This window comes from Sturnira hondurensis, unplaced genomic scaffold (assembly GCF_014824575.4).
Source record: "Sturnira hondurensis isolate 20B ecotype Veracruz unplaced genomic scaffold, ASM1482457v3 Scaffold0004136, whole genome shotgun sequence".
NCBI lineage: Eukaryota > Metazoa > Chordata > Mammalia > Chiroptera > Phyllostomidae > Sturnira > Sturnira hondurensis.
Window position 1 is genome coordinate 4,222,536 of NW_028076767.1, and position 18,662 is coordinate 4,241,197.

Consider the following 18,662-nt stretch of genomic DNA (forward strand, 5'->3'; position numbering starts at 1 on the left):
AATATTAAAGGATTATAATGCACAAAAGCATTCATGTCCCAATTCTAATCTCCAGTGGCACCTACCTTCAAGCCTTCTGTTTCCTTTTATTTTCTGCTATTCTTATACATCACGTTTATATGCTGCTCTTTGATTTGTTAACCGTAAGGCATTACCTACTTACTTTCCATATGGTAAATGAGGACTTAGCTATCCTCCTCCACCATGGTCTCCACATGTCCTTCCCCAAATAGCTATATTACAGTTTTTATTAAATCAAATGTTTATGTTACTGTGAACTATGAGGTATTGAAACAACCTAGTCAATAGTGCCCTATAACCATTCCTCCTTTTCTGAACATCTTATCTCTTCATTTTTATTGAAGTTACTATAATTGACTAATTTTCTAAATACCACTTTTCCTTACCGTTCTAACATTTCTGCCATGTGATTGTGAGCAATGTGCTCAGACCTGTCACTTATGTTTCCTGGAGATCTCCTGTCCGGACTCTTTCACCCCCTGCCTGAATGTGGGCAGCTTGTTTTGCACAGCTGTCATCTTGCGCCTTCTTTTCTTTGCTCTTCTGGGCTGGATGTTGTCTTCCATCTGAGAAATCTGCTTTTATTCTGACTCCCAATGCTCTGTTTGTGATCTTTTTTCTCTTAAAACTTTCATGATCTTCTTATATAAAGATTTGTGTCCTTTGGTTATAGGAAAATTTCAATTACTTCTTCCATTAGGCAATCTTTAGAATAATCTTTAGTCAAATATTGGACTTCCTTATACGGAGCAGGCTGACAGGGTCCAGAGAGGAGAGGGAAGAGAATCATAGGGGAAAAGGGGAGGGACTCCCATGAATAAGTATAAAGTACACATGGACAATAATTAAGGTGGGGGGAGGAAATGGGAGGGAGGTGGGGAGCACTGGGGGAGGCAGGGCAGGGAATATAAAACAGAAAACTGTACTTGAATAAGAATTAAATTAAAAAAAATAAAAGTAATAAAATAAAAAATAAATAAATAATTATATGTAAAAAATAGGATATCCAAATAATAATGCAATATAAAATTGCTTTTTATTTATTAAAAAATTATTGTTGCTCAATTACAGTTGTCCCCATTCCCCCACCCCATTGCTTTAAAAACAGATTATTAATAGCAAAAAAAACCCAAACAAATATTGGACTTCCTTGATCATCTCTTATTCTCTTACTTTTTTTATGGTTCTACTTTCTGAGAAGTTTTTTAAACTCTTTTATTTAAATTTTTTAAATGTCAGCTACACTATTTTTTGCCCAAAGGTTTTTTCTTGTTATTTTTTAATTTCTTTCTAAGTGATAATCTGTTTTTTCCCTCCACAGAAGCAGTATCTTTACTTATCCCTCTGAGGATATTAGTTAGAGGATTATGTTTTGTTTTGCTCCCTATATTGTCTTTGTTTCCTTTCAACTATTATTTCTTCTATTTGTGGGTTTAGTTCAGAAGTCTTTCTTGATGGAGTCTTTCCTCAGATATTTGGTGATCTTTGGGTCCCAATATAAGACTATAAAAAGCTAATTGGAAGCTATGTGTGTATGAGTGAGCCTGTCTACTGGTGAGTTTTGCTCTACTGTGAATAGGCAAGGATTCATCCCTTTATTTTTATTTTATTTTTGTTGTTATCCTCACCCAAGGGGGAGAGAGGGAGAGAAACATGGATGTGAGAGAGAAACATCGATTGGTTACCTCTTGTGTGCACCCCGACCAGGACCAAACCTGTAACCCAGGCATATGCTCTGGCCAGGAGTTGAACCCACACTTGGTTGGAGCATTGACATTACAGAACAATGCTCCAACCAAGTAAGCCACACTGTTCAGGGCAAGAATTCATCCTTTTAGAACAGCAAATTTTAACTTGTGTCCTGCAAAAATTTTAAAACATTCAGTACCTGACCATTTATTCAGGGGCACTGACCTCTTTTCCCTTAGACAGTCAGATAAGAAAATGACAACAGCCAACACAACTATAGCCATCTGGTGTGAGTGAATCAAAACTATACCTATTTTTTTGTCAGACTGGCAGAAAATATATTTTTTGGTGTGCAACAGAAAATTAGTAATTAGTTTAAGAGATGAAAAAGGTTGAAAATCACTATTTAGAATGTCCAAATGACATACTCCTTTTCTCTGGAGCTTTTAATATTTTTCAGAGAAAAGAATGTTCCAGTCTTTTCTGAGAAGTGTTGGTGTAGGGTGTGTGTGTGTGAGTGCTTTGCTACTGGTGAGCAAAAAAGAGCTAGACATTAGACTTTCACTTAACCACTTTGTTTTCAGGCCAAGCCCTCTGCTGTGTTGTGTGCCACGTCCAGAGCTTTCCCGATTCAATTTCTTCAACCTCCATTGAGTGACGCAGATTTGGGAGGGGCCTCAGGTTCCAGCCAGCTTTACGCAAACTTCAATGAATCCTCCTTCCACTTCCAAATGGTGAGTCTTTCAGATATTCCAAGGAATAATGACTCATTTCTTATTAGCATTTTTGTATGAGTTCCTTAGGTTACTATTTCATGTGCTGCCTTCAAAAAGTAATTGAAATCTTTCATTTGCTTTTGTCAGTATACTTTAGTATACTTATTCTGTCTACACTTTTAGCGTTCAGATGACTTTTTACCTTCACTGTTATTTTAGTGGGTTTGGGAACGAAAATCTGGTAAGTGCATGTGGTCGATTCACATTTTCAACAGGGCACTCTTGTAATGTACTTTTATATCTGAAAGGGCAAGTTCTTTCTCTTCCAGGTGATTCTCAGTATTGAGCCTTAGATTCTAAAATTTGTATCCTATACATACTTACTTATGTATAGGCTATAAGTAATACTTACAATTAAAAAATAATATCTTGTATACAACTTTATATTTTTCAAAGCAATTGTGCACACTATCCCATTTGATCCTAAAAGCATGACTGGCTTTGCCCTTGGGTACATTGGGTATGGCAGAGGATTGGGAGAGGTACTGGCCTGAAATTTGCAATAAAGCCGGAGATATCATTCTAAAGTTTCATGGGGAATTAGTTTTAATATCATTTTAACATAAGAATTTAGTATTTGCTACTTTAAAGTATCAAAAACATTTGAAATACATTTTTTCAGCCACTTTCAAAAAGATAATACAACATTTTCTTATCTAGTTCACTTCCTAATACATTTTTTAAAAACTTTTTAAAGGATTTTTAAAAATATTGTATTTATTTATTTTTAGCAAGGGGGAAGGGGAGGAAGAAAGAGGGAGAGAAACACTGATGTTGTGAGAGAAAAACATCGATTGGTTGCCTCTCACACACCCACAACCAGGGATCGAGCCTACAACCCAGGCATGTGTCCTAACAGGGAGTCGAACCTGCAACCTTTTGGTTTGAGGAATGACAACCAGCCCACTGAGCCACACCTGTCAAGTTCCTAATACATTGTTTATATTTTGAATGGTCTTATTGATTTTCTTCAACATTTTTCAAGTCTTACTTTTTAATAATCTATTTTATTTGCTACTCATATATGAGGTCTGTCCAGAAAAAGTCTAACCATTGTTAATATAGTAAGAATGGTTTGTGTGACATCGATGTAACCTGGCAGCCACGGAGAGTGGACTGGAATGTGCATGCATAAACAATGATGATTTCACTGTACTAGTCAATGGGGGCAGCAGACACAGTTGAGTGAGCACGTGTACTATGTGGCCATCCCATTCAAAGTGACTGAGTGAGTAGAGCAATGAATCTGCATCAAATTTTGTGTTAAGCTTGAACATTTATCCATGGAAACTATTCAGATGATTCAGAAGGCTGCAGCTATGAGCAGCTAGTGATTGGCAGCTTCATCAGAACATGCCAGCTCCTGTATCACATCTCATGCAGAGTATTTTGGTGAAACACCATCACCCAGATGATTCAGCCCCTCCACAGCCCAGATTTGGGGCCCTGTGACTTCTGGCTTTTCCCAAAACTAAAATCACCTTTGAAAGGAGAGAGAATTTGAACTGTCAATGAGATTCAAGGAAAATACTACAGGGCAGCTGATGGCCATTGGGAGAACTGTGTGAAGTCCCAAGGTGTCTACTTTGAAGGGGACTGAGGCATCACCTTCCTATGTACAATGTTTCTTGTATCTTGTATCTTCTTTAATAAATATCTCCGTTTTTCATATTATAGTGGCCAGATACCTTCTGGATAGACCTTGTATTCTTTATGAAATAATATGATTTAAATGGCATAATAATAAATTATTAAGTTTAATAATTTATTAAAATTATTCCTTTAAAAAGTTTTTTAAAAATGTATTAGGAAGTGAACTAGAGAAGAAAATGTTGTATTATCTTTTTGAAAGTGGCTGAAAAAATGTATTTCAAATGTTTTTGATACTTTAAAGTAGCAAATACTAAATTCTTATGTTAAAATGATATTAAAACTAATTCCCCATGAAACTTTAGAATGATATCTCCGGCTTTATTGCAAATTTCAGGCCAGTACCTCTCCCAATCCTCTGCCATACCCAATGTACCCAAGGGCAATTAAGTTATGTTGATTACTAAAACTGTAGACTTACTTATGTAAAAAATCAATCTTATTTTAACTAGAAATTCAAATATGGTTTGCAGTGTAGACATTAACTTTGTTAATGACTTTCTTTATTGTTTTTATTCTTATAAGTAACACCCTTTTTATGTACCTAATTCTAAAAAAACTATGGGTTAAAATTAGAAAACTAATATTGTATGTTTAAGTAAACTGACTATAAAACAGAAGAATACTTTAATCACACTTTTACCACCTTCAAAAATGAAAAAGATCACTGCCCGTGGACTCAGAAGACTTTGATGTGTGCTAAGTATCAAGATGTCCTTAATGTATGTGTATCCTTGAGAAATTTACCTTAATTTTACAGAACCTCAGCAATGTCTTCTATAAAACTGGAATAATAATATCTGCCATTTCTAGCTTTCAGGGTTATCATAAGGATCAAAGGAAATAAAATGTGTAAAAATGTTTTCAAAACTGTCAAGGGAACTACAAGTATAACCTAATTATGTTAGTAAGTAGTAGTACTGAGATTATCAGGAACTTTTAAATATCTTAAGCCCTCTCTAAGACTATACCTTTCATGTAGTTTTGAGTTCTTTTTGAAAAATGATTAAGTTTTAGTCCTTTTCCGAGAATAATAGGTTGAGGTGGTAACCTCTCTGCAGGCAACTTACCTGCTTAGTAGAAGATTTTCGGGTCTGTAATGGGATGGTGGTAATTGCCATAGTCTTTCTGTTGTAGATATGCACAGGTGTGCATTTAGTTTAATTTTATTGTCTCAGTGTCTTATTGGTATATGATTATAGTGCCAAGTACAGCACTTAAAACAACACTTGCATTTGTTTAATATGTGCACAAAACTGACTTTCTTACTGGGACTGTTTGGAAATTGCAGCTAATTTAGCTCTGCGCTAGTTCTGCTATCTCAGTGTATTTGTCAATTTTAACTACTCTAGTCCTGTAATGGTTCTAGTGTCTCAGCAACAACCCAGTAACCAAACCATGTTTGGCTAAACAACAATTAAGGTCACCTATCTGAAAGAATTCATGTTTATAGCCTGGATGTGATTCTAGCCTAATATCATAGCTGATAATTTATATAATATATCCTTTAGAGCAGTTTGAGGAGCAGGTTCTCTTTTTTTAAAATTTAATGTTTATTGTATTTTTCCCATTACCATTTAGTGCCCTTATAACCCCCTCCCTGCAGCAGTCACCTCACTATTGTCCATGAGTCCTTTTTCCTTAGGGGCTGGTTCTCAATCCATGACTCGAGAGTCTGTCTTCTATATCGGTAGTCCCTAACAATTTCAGTAGGCTTCCTGACTTATACTTGTCTTTTATCCATTTTGAGTTTATTCTGGTGGTTATTCTGTAAGTTGGTGGTCAAGTGTCATTTTTTTTTTGCATGTACCAGTCCAGTTCTCACAACACCATTTATTGAAGAGACAATTTTTTTCTCCATTGTATGTTTCTGACCCCTTTGTCAAATATTAATTGACCCTAGAGACATGGGTTTATTTCTGGGCTCTTTATTCTATTCCCTTGATCTTTGTGCCTGTTCTTATGCCAGTACCAGGCTGTTTTGATTACAGTGGCCTTGCAGTATAGTTTTGTTTTATCAGGTATTACTTCAGTTTGCAGTGGCTGATTTTCTGCCAGGACCCTTGGGATCCCCTCCTTCACCTCATGATCTGCACAGATCTTGAGAGGACTTTGTATGTAGATTTTGGGGATCCCCTCCTCTTTGGCTGCCTCCCTTCCAGAATATTTTTCCTAAATTTCTGGTAGTTTCTAGCCTTGAACTCTATCATCTAATATCTCACACCATTTGGCTTTCTGTTCAACCTACCCACCGTGGAAGCAGATTTAGCACTGCCCTCAGTCGAAAACCCAAGATTGTGCAAATCTCATTTTTTGCAGATTTACCCACCCAGCTACTGTCCTCCTCTTGCTAGGGATGGTTGGTGTGCACTCTGCAGGTAGGATAGCTTCCAGAGCAGAAAAAGAGGCGTAAGTTTATTCCTCTCAAATCCAGTCAGATAACTTAGAGATGAAGTTACTCAGAGATGAAGGAGATCGTGAGGCAGTGGAAAGAAGCCAGGAGAGTACTGTTTGAGCTGCAGCAGCCTGGAAGTCGAGGTAGGGAGTGGATGTCCTCTCCTGATACTCCCTAGGTGTTGTTCTTGTAACTGATTGGGCCTAAGCGTGCAGTCAACGTAGTAGAAGAGATCACTACTTTGTCATACAATTCGGCTGACCCTCACACTAATAACAATCTAGGGGCAGGGAAACTAAACAAAAGCAAGTCAAGAGCAACCAAAGGAGGAAAGAAATTGAAGCAGAAAGATGAACTGCAAGTTTTTCCTCAAGACTATGTGTCAGAATAGTATAATGAGGTTTGTTGTTTTAGGTGGATTCCAACCAGCATACCATTGGATATAGTTTTCTGTTTTCTATGATTTGAGGTTCTTTGTGTTTAAGAGGAAGTTTGTATTTATCAAACTAAATAGTATAATTGTTCTTTTTCTATCATCTGAGTTTATACTGTTTTTATGTTGCATTACTCCTGTTTTTCCCACCCTTATGCTGTTTTTCTTATTTAGCCCCTAGTAATTTATAAATTAGACATCCTATTTTTATTTAGTAGTTTAATTAGTAGTTACTTTAAAATAAAAAGAAAATGAATCTCTATTTCTTTGCCAACATTAAGAATATGTTAGTATGTATCGATTCCCCTGGAAATGATGAATGAGTCACATACTATAGTACTTCCCTCTGTTCCTATCTCCCATGTATTAATTTGGGCTTTTAAAACTATTATTATTTCTTCTTTTACTTCTCTTTAAGGAGCACTTTTCACACTTGTCTTTCCTTATATAGTCATGTTAACCTTGTTAAGAACAATCACTTTGACATTAATTTTTAAGCTTATAGGTTACAATTTCCATCTCTATGTTTTTATAACAGATTTCCCCTATACCTAAGATTTTATTTTTTGGATACTAAAATATTTCTTTGAGTGATTTTTAAAGAGAGTGTATTTGAATCTTTGCCTATCTGAGAGTATTTATTAAGTGTGTGTTCTTTTGACATAGCAGTTACAACTACAGGAAGTTTTCCTAAGGGAATGATAGTGGTATGTAAAGATGTATGTACACATTCATTTTGCAGTATTATTACAAAAGCAAAAATTAGAAAGTAATAAATGTCTACAAATGGAAATTGGTCAGATAAAATTATTTTCAGCCATTATTGCAAAATCATTACCTGTTTTATTACCTTTGTCACCTAACTGAAATTAAGTATCATTAACCTTTTTGCCTGTTGCTTGTGCAGGTTATAATTATTACCAGTATATCATATAGAGCAAATATTAGCATGCTTAGCTATTAACATTAATATACTATTTAGCATCTTTTTAGTTTTTAACTAGATTAAATATTCACTAAGCAGATATTTGTTATTGGAGATATTTTTATTGTATTTTCCATTACCATTTACGCCTCTATGTCCCCCACTCCCCAGCAATCACCACACTGTTGTCAATGTCCATGAGTCTGTTTTCCTTTTGGCTCCATCCCTCTCCCCACTAATTATCCCTGTCCCCCAGAGCTGTCAGCTTGCTATCTATCTAAATCTGTCCCTACTGTGCTTGGTAGTTCTGTTTGTTCATTAGATTCCACATATGAGTGAAATGATACTGTATTTCACCTCTTCTGACTGGCTTATTTCACTTAGCATAACTTTAATTTTAGTCTGTTCCTTATAGTCACTCCACGGATTCCTTTGGGCAGCCTAGAGCAGAAGATGACCAGTCAGTGGTCAGCAGAATGCAAAAAAAATACTGGAGAACTAAACAGATTTTCATTAAGGCCACTGGGAAGAAGGAAGATGAGCATGTGGTGGCCTCTGATGCAGAACTGGATGCTAAACTTGAGGTATATGTGAGGATTCTGTGTACTTCATATTAGTGGTTATTATTTGGGACTCAAGGAGGATTATGACAGGTTTTTACACTGAAGAACTTAAGGGGATAAATGCAAATTTGATAATACAATATATCCATCTCTTAGATCTTCTGAATAGGAGGTCATAATTCTCAAAAATTGAGAACTGATGGAATCGGTGTTCGTAAATTACATAAATCAAGAATTAATTTCTCTGGTGTAAGTTGTATAGTTTTTAAGCTAAATGTTAATGAATTAATTGTATTTCTAACTGATACCATATATTCATTATATATCATGTCATAATAGTTTTACTACATTTATGTGAAGCCTTACATCTCACAAAAATAGACCTTTTTTTAAATTATTAAGAGATAGAGTTATTGAAGTATTTGATAATGCATTTTTGGCTGTTTTTCATCTTAATTAAAAGGAATAATTACCATGAAACAACTTTAAACTTTTAAGTAATTAAGCTAACTAGAGGAAGGGTCTCATGTATATTAATGAAACATCTGGATTTTAATTAATTAATTAATTAAATCTCCACCTAAGTACATGTTTATTGATTTTTAGAGAGGGAGGAAGGGAGGGGAAAAGAGAGAGAGAGGAACATCTATGTGAGAGAGAAATATCAATTGGTTGCCTCCCATACACACCCTGACTGGGGACTGAACCTGCAACCTTTAGGTGTATGGAATGATGTTTCAACAAACTGAACCACCTGGCCAGGGCAAAGGTCTGGATATTTAAATGCAGATTTACTAATTACATGTACATGTACTAATTCAAGATAACTTGCACAAATATTTCCAAGCCAGATGCTCTATTATGTTTGAAATATAATCATTTGTTGAGATTCTTAAAAATAAAGGTCACCCTGGTTGGTGTGGCCGAGTTGGTTGGATCATCATTCCAAAAACCAAAGAGTTGCATATTTGATTCCCAGTCACAGCACATGCTTGGGTTGCAGGTTTGATCCCAGCTGTGGCCCCTATGGAGGCAACCAATCAATGTTTGTCTTTCATATCAATGTTTTTCTCTCTCCTTTTCCTTCTCCCTTCCTCTGTAAGAGCAATGAAAAAAATGCTCACAGGTAAGGGTGCAAAATTTTTTTTAAATAAAGGTCTAACTAAATAGGGCTTAATGTACTAAATATTTTCATTCATAGTAAGTAAACTGTGTCATTGCCCTAACACATATGGAAATAGATAAATTATTTGAAAAGTATTCCTCTTAGGATTCAATGACAAGTGTTGGAAAATAAAGACTTTATTTTAAGTATTTTAAAGTAAGTATTTTATATTTTAACACTAAGGGAACTCTTCACTGTGTCCTCTCATATTCCCCAGAAGTAGATATTTTTGTATTATTTTATATCATTAGGCAATCTGTGAGTGACATATTTTATATTTTAGTGTTGTGCTTGTTCATTGACAAATATTTTGCATCAACCAAGAACTTTCTTCCACATTTGTACTATTTTTTTAAGAATGAGAAATATTTTCATTGTTTGTATGCTTATATCAATCATTATGTTATATACTTTAAATGCACATTGATACTTCTTCTCTCTCTCTCCCTTCCCGACTCTCTAAAAAATGAATAAATAAAATCTTATTTGTGAAATTATACTTCACTAAAACTAAAAAATATATTTTCATTGTAAAAATTAATAGCAATGATATATAAATCTTTCAAGGACCATGGAAAAAAATTAACCATAATCACTTTCTCATAGTCTACTATCATTTTTTTGTATTCTTCTCTAGTCTTCTTCCATATGGATTTAAAACATCTTTTTAAGTTGCCAAATGCACATACCAAGTTCAGTTGAAACATATCTAAACTTACATGGAAAACTGATGGTTGCTCTCCATTTAGATTTTAGTGTCTGTTATCAATCTTCCTTAGTCCTAATCAAACATCAAAGTAGTTGCAAAAGTGTTTCAGAGATAGGATGATCAGGCTTAATGGTGATACTGGAAAATTTATTTATTTGTTTATTTAAAGATTTTATTTACTTATTTTTAGAGAGGAGAAGGGAGGGAGAAAGAGAGGGAAAGAAACATCAGTGTGTGGTTGTCTCTCGAGTGCCCCCTACTGGAGACCTGGCCCACAGCCTAGGCATGTGCCCTGACTGGGAATGGAACCAGCAGCTCATTGTTTTGCAGTCCAGTGCTCAATCCACTGAGCCATACCAGCTGGGGCAGAAAATTTATTTGATAACCATAGGATTAGGACTTAATATATCACAGGGCCAAGGTCTCTTTGAACTAAAGTTTCATAGCAATTCTTCAGCATAGGAATTTGTTAGAAGAAGGCCTGAACCCTAAAACCTATACCAGCCATTTCTCTGGGAAAACTTAAGTTTATAGATATGTGTGAAGAGTTACCCCGTGTGTATGTGTCCTAATCTCAAGTTTTCATGTTCTTACTTTGAAATGGGAGTGTACTGGATAATTGATTTTTCTATTAGCTATTAGCAATAGTAGTAATACAGGAATTATATGGAAATGTTTAAATAAAAATAATTTACAAGTAACTTATTTTTGATATTATAATACATTATTTAATTTTTATGGTGAATTCACTGACCTCTTTTGCTTAGACCAATATTGAAGAAAAGCCAGAGTCAGAGTTAACATTTTCTAAGGTTTTCTATACTCTTCATCTGTGGTTGTCATTGCTTAATGAAGTTTATGTAGGAGTTACCCTTTTGCTCTGTAGACAGCTTGAAGCCGAGGAGAGGACAAACTCTACAGTCATGCATTTTTATTAGCTCCCATGTATTTATCACATTTTTTTTCTAAACACCCTGGGAGAAATCTAAATGTGTTATCTATATCAGATATAAAACCAAAACTGGAGTACATCACAGTCCAGGAAAAAATAGACACAATACATACAAGAAAATGTTCTGCTTTTGAAGTGTTTATAACAGATACTTTGAATTTATGGTTCTATAAATTGTCCTAATAAAATTTGTATTTCAAAGGTTTTTCACTCCATTCAAGAGACATGCACTGAACTCCTGAAGATAGTTGAGAAATATCAGCTAAGACTCAATGGTATGAAATCATAGATGTATGTCCTATAATTCCCATTTAATGTACATATTTGAATGAAATGTTTAATATAAAAAGTTTATTGAACTGTTTGTGAGTAGTTTCTTGACAACGTATGAGTATTTCCAGTGAACTATTCTCAATGTCCCCAGTGTCCTCTGACAGATTCATTTTGCTACATTCAGTTTTATTGCCCAGAATCTTAACTGGATTTGCTTCCATCACTTAAAAACTGTCTCTTGACCCCCCACTTGCCCTTGTAGGTACCATGCCATTCCTCTGCCATTTTCTGCTTTTTTAACAGAAAATTTTGACATAATTTTCTGTAAGCACAGACTTTTTTAAAAAATTGACTTTATAGAGAGAAAGAGAGAAAAACAATTTGTTTTTCCAATCATTTATGCATTCATTGGCTGATTCTTGTATGTTCCTGGATCAGGGATGGAACCCACGACCGTGGCATGTCAGGCTGACATTCTAACCAACGGAGCTACCTGGCCAGGGCTGTATGCACAGTCTTTATCCCTGTTCTTCCACTTACATTTGTACTCACTCCAGTTAAGTTTTCATCCCCACCACTCCACCAAATTGCTCTTGTCATAATCATGAAGAGCTGAACCCAATGACCAATTCTCCATCCTTACCTTACTTGATTCATCACATTACTTAACACAATTGATTATTCTCTCCTTCTCTTGGCTTGGCTTCCAGGTGCCATACTTTCCTGGACTTCTTCTTACTGGTCATTCCTTCTCAGTATCCTGCCTTTGCTTGCTGGGTTCTTCTCTCTTTTCGACCTCTTCAAGTTGGAACTAAATTTTTGGATCCCTTCTCTTTCTTTAGTTGCAGTGGCCTACTGCATGTGGCTACCTCCTTGAACCTGGTTACCACTCATTTCCTAAAACTCTCTCCTCTTTAGCCATATTGATCTTCCTGTTAGGCATATCTGCACAGCAGGCTCTCTAACTTCCTTTAGGTGTTTGGTCAAATATCATCTTTTTAGTGAGACCCTCGTATCTAAAGTGAAATATTCTTCTTTCCCATAACTTTCTTAACTACTTAACAACATTCAACATTTTATATATTTTATTAATGTTTTTCTTACCACCACTGTAATATGTTCTCCTTATGGACAGGAATTTGTCTGTTTTGTTTACATCTATGTCCTCAAAGCCTAGAAATGATGTTTAACATGTAGTTTGTACTCAGTAAATATTTGCTCAATTAATGATTTTTCTTCTGAGGAATGTAAATTAATCTCAAAACATTATAATCAGCCCTGACCTGTCTGGCTCAGTTGGTTTGGTGTTATCCCACAAAGTGAAAGGTCACCGGTTGGATTCCCTGTCAGGGCACATGCCTGGGTTGTGGGTTCGGTCCCTGGTCAGGGCATGTACAAGAGGCAACCAATTGATGTTTCTCTCTTATATTGATGTTTCTCTCCCTCTCTTTCTCCCTACCCTTCTCTCCAAAAATAAATAAATAAAATGTTTTTTAAAAAGTGTTCAAAGTGATGGAAAGCAAGGACCTACAACCTCAATTACTCTATCCAGCAAAGCTGTCATTTAGAATTGAAGGGCAGATAGAGTGCTTCCAAGACAAGGTAAAGCTAAAGGAGTTCATCATCACCAAGCCATCATTATATGAAATGTTAAAGGGACTTATCTAACAAAAAGAAGATCAAAACTATGAATGTTAAAATGGCAATAAATTCACAACTATCAGTAATTGAATCTAAAAAACAAAATAAGCAAACAAGCAGAACAGGAACAGAATCATACATATGGAGATAATTTGAAGGGTTGTCATTTGGGAGGGGGAAGGGGGAGAATGAGGGAAAAGGTGCAGAGATTAAGAAGTATAAATTGGTAGAAAGGAAGTAGACAGAAGGATGTTAAGAACAGTATAGGAAATGGAGAAGCAAAAGAACTTATATGCATGACTTATGGATATGAACTAAGGGGGCAGGGATTGCTGGAGGGAATGGGTGTACCAGGCAGAGGGGGGCAAAACAGGAAAAATTAGGACAACTGTAATAGCATAATCAATAAGATATATTTTAACAAATAAAATACTCAGTCATGTTAGTAAAAGTCTCTAAAACATTTCTTAGTTTTGGTATTCGCCACAGGTTGGTAACAAGTGGTTCTGAACTGACATTGGTTCGTGGCCCACACTTTGAGTAGTAAGGTGCTGCACAACAAATGTTAGGATTTCAGCAGCAAAATTGTGGACATCTGTGGGTCTGGGGTACTGAGCACAGGGAACTGAGCCAAGATAGAAGTCAACTATAAGGTAAATTTAGCCCTGGCCGATGTGGCTCAGTGGATAGAGTGTCAGCCTGCAAACCGAAAGGTTGCCAGTTTGATTCCCTGCCAGGGTACATGCCTGGGATGCAGGCCAGATACCCAATTGGGGGCATGCAAGAGGCAACTGGTTGATAATTTCTCTCGCACATCAATGTTTCTCTCCTTCTCTTTCTCCCTCCCTTCCTCCTCTCTGAAAATAAATAAATAAAATCTTTAAAGAAAAGAATACGTTAAATTTAATAGGAAATTACTACTTTGTAAGAGGCAAATCCTAAAATGCATCTCTGCATATTTGAAAACACATCGTTTGTGATATTATTTGTCATTTTTATTTTTTTAACTAAAGATCAATTTTTCCCAGAGTTTCATGGTTTCACTGCATCCAAACCATCAGGAATTTTATTTAAAAAAATAAATAGGCATGGATAGATACACCGTGCCTCCTTGCACAACCAAAAGAAGGAGAACAACCAATTTAAAAACAAAAAGCAACCAGAACTGCCATAAAATTGAACTGTATGAAAGCCTGATAACCAAGGAGTTAAAGAAGAAACATTCATGCGGACTGTTAGGAGAGACAGAGGTGGGCAGGTGGGTGGAGAGGACTCACGGCAAGGCAGTGGCTGGTGGACTGAATGAGGTGGCAGCTGGTGGAGCAGGTGGTTCCCCATTTGTGTGCAGAGAAACTGGGAGGAACAACTGGGGAGCAAGACAGACACAGCAACCCAGGGTTCCAGTGTAGGGAAATAAAGCTTCAAAACCTTGAGTGAAAAAACCTGTGGGGGTTGTAGAGGGAGGAGAAACTCCCAGCCTCGCCAGAGAGTTTGCTGGAGAAACCCAGAGGGTCCTAGAACATACACAAACCCACATACCGGGAAATCAGCATCAGAAGAGCCCAATTTGCTTGTGGGTAGGAAAGTGACTGAAGAGAGCAGAATAAGCAACATTGTTCCTTCTTGGGCCCCTCCCCCACCCACAGTGCCACAACATGGTGATGGGATTGTCCCGCCCCAGTGAATACCTAAGCCTCCGCCCCTTACTAGTAACAGGTGAACTGAGACCAATAAAACAAAAATGGCCCAAATGAACAAACAGATCAAAGCTCCAGGAAAAAATACAACTAAGTGACAAAAAGATAGCCAACCTATCAGATGTACAGTCCAAAACACTGGTAAGCAGGATGCTCAAGGAATTGGTTGAGTATGGTTATGAAGGCTATGAAAAGTGGAATAAAGGAGAATGTATAGACAACCAACAGTGACGGGAAGGAAACTGGGACTCAAATCAATGGTTTGGGCTGGAAAGAAGAAATAAACATCCAACCAGAACAGAATGAAGAAACAAGACTTCAAAAAACTGAGGAGCGGCTTAGGAACCTCCAGGACAACCTTAAATGTTCCAACATTCAAATCATAGGAGTGCCAGAAGAAGAGGAAGAACAAGAAATTGAAAACTTACTTGAAAACATAATGAAGGAGAACTTCCCCAATCTGGGAAAGGAAATAGACTACCAAGAAGTCCAGGAAGCTCAGAGAACCCCAAAAAAGTTGGACCCAAGGAAGCACACACCAAGGCACATCATAGTTACATTATCCAAGATTGAAGATAAGGAGAGAATCTTAAAAGCAGCAAGAGAGAAGGAGAAGGTTACCTACAAAGGAGTTCCCATAAAAATGTCAGCTGATTTCTCAAAAGAAACCTTGCAGGCAAGAAGGGGCTGGAAAGAAGTATTCAAAGTGATGAAAGGCAAGGACCTACATCCAAGATTACTCTATCCAGCAAAACTATCATTTTATCATTTAGAATGGAAGGGCAGATAAAGTGCTTCTTATATAAGGTCAAGTTCAAGGAGTTCATCATCACCAAGCCCTTATATGAAATGTTAAAGGGACTTATCTAAGAGAAAGAAGATGATCAAAACTATAAACAGTAAAATGACCATAAACTCACAACTATCAACAACCAAACCTAAAACAAAAATGAACTAAGGAAACAACTAGAACAGGAACAGAATCACAAAATGGAGGTCACATGGAGGGTTATCAATGGGGAAGGGGAGGCAGGGAATGGGGGGAAAGGTATAGGGAATAAGTAGAATAAATAGTAGGTAGAAAATAGACAGAGGGAGGTTAAGAATAGTATAGGAAACGTAGAAGCCAAAGAACTTAAATGTACAACTCATGGACATGAACTAAAGTAGGGGAATGTGGTTGGGAGGAGGTGTGCAGGGCAGAGGGGAATAAAGGGGGGAAATTGGGACAACTGTAATAACATAATCAATAAAATACATGAAAAATAAACATAAATAAATAAAAAATAAAAGCAGATCCTCCAAACTAGAAAATCAGAATCTTTGGAGATTGAGCTCAGAAATTGAATTTTTAAAATGTGTTCTTCCCGCCCCCCATCCTCAAGTAGTTCTTGTGTATAGATAATTGTTTCTGTAAGAATTTTACTTATATGTGTGTTTTAAAGAAATGATAAAAATGAAACAACTGTACTGTAATTTTTTCCTAGTTATATCAGAGGAAGAAAATGAACTAGGGATCTTTTTAAAGCTTCAAGCAGAACGAGATGCCTCACAAGCTGGCAAAATGATGGCTGCCACTGGCAAGGCACTCTGCTCCTCGGCCAAGCAAAGGTTTACATGGTTTCGCATCATCCTTAAATCTGTAGTCAATATGGCAGTTTCGATATATGCACCTAAGTGTGCCACTCCAGTAGAGGGTTAAAAGAGAAATATATTGCAGTATGTAACTGTTTTCATGCCTAACTCATTTTTTGTATTTTAAATAATTATTTAAAAATTGACATTCTTAGTTGCTTAATTCCTAGAAATGTACCTTAGGCCTATGTTTAAATTCATTAAGGAGTTTAATGTAACAGAGACATGGCACAGCTAAAATTTGAATATGGGTAGGTATGTATTTTCCACTTTTTTGACTACTGTACTATCTATGAGTACATTAGAGCTTTTTCAGCAGAGGAAGTTTTTCTTAATTACATAGTTTGCATTGATCATTTTTTTAGTTTTTTTATCTTAAAAATACCTGCTGCAGAGAATTTCCTACAATTATTAAATACAGCAAAAAATCTTTGCATTTTCAAAGAAAAATAAAGACAGGCCTTATCAGACCTGTAATGATCATTGATAACTTAAGTTGTTTTCCTCTGAAACAACACATCAATGCCAAAGTCCATCTTTAAGGCAATGAGATACTCAGTACAAGACCCTTAGTCAAAAGCTGACCAAAGGAGCTGAGTTGACCTGGTTTCTTAACTCCGTTTTTTTTTTTTGTTCTCATCCTCAGCTGCTAAGAATTTGATCCTCATTAGTTCTTTTAGTATTTCATCTGCTTTTCTATACCCAGGTTTTCCCTAAATTTGTCAGATATAAGGCTTTCTCTTTATAGGATAATGCTTTATAAATACAGAATCTCTTTTACTCATGGAACTCTTTTCTAAATGGCACATTTACTTGACAAGTAATTAATACATGGATTAACATCCAAAATGTTGCAAAAATGATGTATTTTCTAAAATAAGAAAAGGGAAAGATATAGACACATCTTTATTAACAATTCAAAGTTGTCTGTATGATCCTTATTTGCTTCCTAAAGCTCTTAGACATCTAAGAATTTCCTATTTATAGACTTATCTTGACAGCAAATATGCTTTATGGTTGTTTTACATCTTTTTTTTAATGGGATGTACATCTCTCTGCCATTAGATTGGCCCTGTGTACTCCCCTGTCTCGACTTACGCAAGAAGTAACAACATTCAGTCATAGGGCAGTCTCCGATACCCTGATGACGGTCAATCGGATGGAGCAGGCGCGCACAGAGTACAGAGGAGCTCTGCTGTGGATGAAAGATGTGTCCCAAGAACTGGACCCAGACACCGTAAAGCAAATGGAAAAGTTCAGAAAAGTATGATGATACATCCTCCTTTTCTTGATACATAAACCTGTTGAACTTCTACAGAATAACTTAATTAAGGTCAGACTATTTTTTAAAAATCTTCACCCAAGGATATGTTTATCGATTTTAGAGAGAGAGGAAGAGAGAGAGAGGGCATTGGGGGAGAGGGGGGAACACTGATGTGAGAAACACTGATGGGTTGCCTCCTGTATGCTCCCTGACTGGGATTGAACCTGCATCCTAGGTATGTGCTGTGACTGGGAATCACGCCTGTACCCTATTGGTGTATGGGACAACGTCCCACCAACTGAGTCACCCAGCCGCGGCAGAGCAGAGTGTTTTTAAGAAAATGTTATATTATAAATTCTTGGCTGCTTGGAGATCTTTTGTAACTGAACAAAAATGGGTATAAGGCTGTCTATCGCCGCAAAAGCCAAACTCATGAAGCAGATGCTGGTGAAAAAACGAAAAGAGGTTTTATTCAGGTGCCTCATGATCTGGGAGAATGGCAGGCTCCTATCTCAAAGTCCATCTCCTCAGCAAGGCCAGGACAAAAACCAGTGTCCAGAGCCCCTGTTCCAGTTTAAAATACAGTCCTTTGGAGCCTACAGGTGGCTGCTAAGTGGCCCTAGTCACCATCCAGAGCTTAGCTTGTCTCCAGCTTATTCATTTCAGGCTCCCTCTTGGAGCCTGTGTGTGGTGCCCACAAGGCCATAGGCCATGCAGTCGCTAAGGCTGCAAAGTCACGTACTTCTGGGAGAGCACACAAATGCACAGGTCAGTGTGTCACCAAGTGTGTTAGAAAAAGAGAGACTCTGCTAAGGCCAAGTGGTCCTTGGAAAGAACAGGTGAATGCACTAGCAGGTGCAGGTTACAAGCAAGC

At 36.7% G+C, this 18,662-nt stretch overlaps 1 protein-coding gene across 2 annotated transcripts in view; it reads left to right on the top strand.

The window, feature by feature from the left end:
* Window positions 1–2,299: 2,299 nt before the first annotated feature.
* ICA1L (islet cell autoantigen 1 like) overlaps window positions 2,300–18,662 on the top strand; it is a 47,052-nt gene continuing 30,689 nt past the window's right edge. For both annotated transcript variants that reach the window (XM_037043576.1, XM_037043577.1), the window contains exons 1-5: window positions 2,300–2,444; window positions 8,305–8,473; window positions 11,481–11,553; window positions 16,377–16,500; window positions 17,590–17,788. In XM_037043576.1, the coding sequence (XP_036899471.1) occupies window positions 2,419–2,444; window positions 8,305–8,473; window positions 11,481–11,553; window positions 16,377–16,500; window positions 17,590–17,788 (591 nt within the window). In that variant the 5' untranslated portion in view covers window positions 2,300–2,418. The remainder of the gene's footprint in view (window positions 2,445–8,304; window positions 8,474–11,480; window positions 11,554–16,376; window positions 16,501–17,589; window positions 17,789–18,662) is intronic.